At 32.6% G+C, this 4,522-nt stretch overlaps 1 protein-coding gene across 1 annotated transcript; it reads left to right on the forward strand.

The window, feature by feature from the left end:
- Positions 1–564: 564 nt before the first annotated feature.
- Positions 565–4,161, forward strand: LOC108475009 (putative wall-associated receptor kinase-like 16). Its single transcript, XM_017777026.2, has 3 exons — positions 565–1,508; positions 1,601–1,771; positions 2,960–4,161. Exons 1-3 carry the CDS (start codon positions 647–649, stop codon positions 4,159–4,161), a joined length of 2,235 nt encoding a protein of 744 aa, XP_017632515.1. The 5' UTR covers positions 565–646.
- The last annotated feature ends 361 nt before the right edge of the window (positions 4,162–4,522 follow it).

Here is a 4,522-nt window from a genome sequence, read left to right on the forward strand (position 1 = left end):
TTGTACTTTTATTTTAAGAATTTAGTTCCTTTACTTTTCAAATTTGAAAATCAAGTCTAATTGTTGACATCATTAATTTTTTTGTCAATTTCGTTGTTATCACATTTTAAATAAAAATACTCACTTAGTAGTCATGTAATTAAAAATGACGTTGTAATGAATCTGAATTTAACATAACATTTTTAATATATGCAAAAACAATGTAAAATGCAAAATTATAAACAAAAATAAATTCAATTAAACAATGAAAAATAAGAAAATTGTAAATATATGTTTGTTTAATTGAAAACTATTTTTATAAAATATTTTAAGAAATCTACTAAACAACAGCAAAAAATATTAATTTTTTAAAAATAAATTATTTTCCGAAAATCATTAGGTGGAATCACTAAATATAATTTGACAGAATCAAAGTTAGCATTTCAATTCCAAAAAGTTATGGGCAGTCCAAAGTCACTGCGCGTTATTCAACAGCGAAAGCCAAAGAACAGACAAAGTCTGACATTCCCCACTCGTCTTTTGGGTCACTTACATCCTCCCAACTGTTAGTATTTAGTAAGGTCAAGCAAGCTTGCCTAACCTTTGTTATATGCTTCGGAATTTGTAAATTGACGCATTGGTATCCCCCTGTCTAGAAAAAACAGCCATGGGTTCCATCAGATCACTAGTGCTTATGCAGCTGATGATCTTGCTTAATGTTATATTGACGGTAAAAGCTTCAACACCAGCGGTAGCAAAACCTGGCTGCCGAAGCCGCTGCGGAGATGTTATCATCCCATACCCGTTCGGTACCGGCCGCGATTGTAACATCACTGCAGGCTTTTTCATCAACTGTAACACCAGTTTCATACCCCACAAACCGTTCTTCGGTGGTAATCTCGAAGTCATCGACATATCTACCGATGGTCAGTTGCGCATCCTTTCTCATGCAAGCTATGATTGTTACAACACATCATACAGGAATTGGTTATTTTACAACTTCCGACTTTTTGAATTTTCAATAAACAATAACAAGAACAAGTTTACTGCAATCGGGTGCGACACGTATGCTGTCGTGCAAGGTTCCTACGGACAACGTTATACAACTGGTTGTTTGTCGTTGTGTAACAACATCACTGATGTTTCAAACGGGTCTTGCTCTGGGATTGGCTGCTGTCAGACAAGTATCCCAAAGGATGTGAAGAGCTACGACATAAGTCTCTCAAGCTACGCCAACCATACCAATGTGTTGCTCGAAAACCCCTGCAGCTATGCATTTGTTGCAGAGATCGATAATTATACCTTCTCTGCTTCAGATCTTCATGGTTTTGAGTTTCAAGGCAAGCAGTTTCCAATCACTCTTGATTGGAAAATCGGGAATAAGAGTTGCAACGAAGCGAATATGGATGTAAACAATTTTGCATGCAAAGAGTATAGTAAATGCGTTGATTCAGAAAATAACTCTGGATATTTGTGCAAGTGTCTTGAGGGTTACGTGGGGAACCCTTACCTCACTAATGGATGTCAAGGTAAACTATAGATATATATACCCCATAGATTTGTAGTTTCTAACATTAAAGATAGTGTTATTTATTACTTGCATACAATCTGCAAAATTCAGATATAAACGAGTGTGAAAGTATGAGCCCTTGCAATGGAACGGCACGATGTACCAACTTACCTGGGACGTACAATTGTTCATGTCCGGTGGGTTATGAAGGCGATGGTAAGAAAAGTGGAACAGGTTGCAGTTTACCCAACAATTGTTCATCTCCTCTTATTGTTGCTCTAGGTTAGTAACCCCAAAATATAAATTAAAATACTCCGTTTGGTTTCAGGGAGTAGACTCCATTTTCATTTCCTTTAAAATGAAAAACATTCAAGAAATTGTGATTAGTTCAAAATTTTAAAAATAATTTTTGAAAAATGATGAAAATATGTAAAAATTAGAAAAATAATAAAGTTTTTCATTATTTTTACTAAAAAGACTTTGTAAATAAAAATAGAAAAATTTTGTTTTCATTTTTTCTATTTTCATGTTTCTATTATAGAAAAACAATTACCAATCATGTTTTCATTATTGAAAACAAATTTTATTCCGCTTAATCAAACATGTTTTTAATTTTAAAAATAAAAATATTTTTAGAAATAGAAAATATTTTCAAAAACTAAATGAAGCTGGAACATTTTAAGCATCAATAAAATTTTACTTAGTTATCAATTTTAAAGACATGAAATTATTATATATTTATCCATATTCAACTTGTTCTCTTACTCTAGTTAAATTATTTAAAATATAAATAATTAAAATAAAAGGGTAAATCTCAAAATTATACATGAGCTTTGGTTTAATGTATAATTGTATACATAAACTTTAATTTGGTGCAATTATACACATGAAACTTTAATTGTGGTTCAAATGTATATTTGAAACTTTAATTTTATTTAATCATATGCATTTAAAGAAATAAATACATCAATTTATTTTTGTATTGGATAAATACAACTATTTATGTATGCAATACATAAACATAAAATGATGTTATATCAATAACTGTATTAATAAATTACAAAAAATGGATCAAATCAAAATTTCATGTATACAATTACACATTAAACCATAATTCATGTATAATTTTGAGATTTATCCTTAAAAAAATCAATAAACTTCTCTGCAGCCTTGGCATGAGTCCATTCGTATCTTTAACCACAATTTTCCATTATGGAATTATTATTTTTTATATTTAACAATAATTTCGGTTATATTTTTATGAAGTAATTTGTAAACAAGTGGAACTAGATTCACAAGCAGGACTTATCCTTAACTTACCCAAGTCAATCTTGAGTCAGTTGGATCTGCTTGACACAAACATTTTCGTTATTTATTACTCCCAATATACATTTTGCATGATTTTTCACTTTTAGATTACATTACCATGGCTAATGTAACTATTATTATTATTTTATGCTTTGACCTTAGGGGTTGGCATTGGGTTTCTTGGTCTTCTCTTGGGGATAGTATTGTTGTGTTGGATGCTGAGGCAAAGGCAAATTTCCAAATTAAGAGAAGCTAACTTTCAGAAAAATGGTGGCATTTTGTTACGGGAACAACTTTCAAAACGAAAAGGGTACCGTGAAGATGTTAAAGTATTTACAGTTGAGGAACTTGAGAAGGCAACAAGCAATTACAATGAAAGCAGAATTTTAGGACAGGGAGGGCAAGGGACAATGTACAAGGGAATATTGGCTGATAATCAAATAGTTGCCATAAAAAAGTCAATAATTGGAGATCCTAGCCAAGTTGAACAATTCATTAATGAAATAATGGTGCTCTACCAAATCAACCATAGGAATGTTGTCAAACTCTTAGGATGTTGTTTGGAGACACAAGTTCCACTGTTAGTTTATGAATATATCACCAACGGAACCCTTTTTCACCATATGCATAATGATGATGCTACCTTTTATCTTTCATGGGAGACCCGTTTGAGAATAGCCACTGAAACAGCAGAAACCCTTTCTTATTTGCACTATGCAGCTTCCATTCCAATCATTCACCGAGACATCAAGTTGGCGAACATACTGTTAGATGATAATTACACCGCAAAAGTTTCTGATTTTGGGGCTTCTAGATTGATCCCATCCGACCAAGCACAAATAAATACAATTGTGCAAGGAACTTTCGGTTACTTGGATCTTGAATACATGCTTTCAAGCCTTATTACTGAAAAGAGTGATGTCTACAGCTTTGGGGTTGTGCTTATGCAGTTGTTAACAGGACAAAAAGTGGTATGTTTCAAAAGATCGGAAGAAAATCGAGTTTTGTCAATGTACTTCACTTCTTTGATGAAAGAAGACCATTTGCTCGACATTCTGGATCCTCGAGTGCTTAATGATGAAAATGTTGGACAGCTTATGGAAGTAGCAACTTTAGCTAGGAGATGTGTGAGAGTGAAGGGAGAGGAAAGGCCAACAATGAAGGAAGTTGCCCATGAATTAGCAGGACTGCAAGCAATGCCTAAACATCCTTGGAGTAAAAGTAATTTAGTAGGAGAAGAATCTGAATACTTGCTTGGTAAGTTTCCCAGCACTTACGATGATGGTGTAACAAGCAGCTCGATAGGGATAGGGTATGATAGCATAAAAAACAAAATCACATTTGAACTTGAAAGTGCTCGCTAAGTATGTAATCAGATTATCATTTTCACATAATCACATTTGAACCTAAAGCAGCTTTTAAATTTCCTAGTTTCGAGAGAAATATAGTGTTAAATTATAATATATGGAGCTTAATCTATATGCATTGTTTCATTTTGTTTTATTTTATTTATGCATCTTATAATTATTTCTATAAGTATTGTTGGTGTTTTGGGTCACTTTATCCGGATGAAGTATGGACTTCAGTCTGGAGCTTAAACAATAATGTAATGAATTCGGATAAAGAATGAAGAAAACTTGAAAATTCAAGTCAGTCAGGAGATTTGACCTTGAAAAAACAGAATGAAATTGAAGGCAAGAAAAGAGAGAGTATTTTTGGATGAAA

This window comes from Gossypium arboreum, chromosome 3, assembly GCF_025698485.1.
Source record: "Gossypium arboreum isolate Shixiya-1 chromosome 3, ASM2569848v2, whole genome shotgun sequence".
Taxonomy (NCBI): Eukaryota; Viridiplantae; Streptophyta; class Magnoliopsida; order Malvales; family Malvaceae; genus Gossypium; species Gossypium arboreum.

What these genes read in the sequence shown, in the direction of transcription:
- LOC108475009 (XM_017777026.2), top strand. Translation starts at nt 647, where the DNA reads ATGGGTTCCATCAGATCACTAGTGCTTATGCAGCTGATGATCTTGCTT. An exon ending in CCTCACTAATGGATGTCAAG is followed by an intron (nt 1,509 to 1,600) that starts GTAAACTATAGA and finishes TGCAAAATTCAG; the next exon opens with ATATAAACGAGTGTGAAAGT. An exon ending in TCCTCTTATTGTTGCTCTAG is followed by an intron (nt 1,772 to 2,959) that starts GTTAGTAACCCC and finishes CTTTGACCTTAG; the next exon opens with GGGTTGGCATTGGGTTTCTT.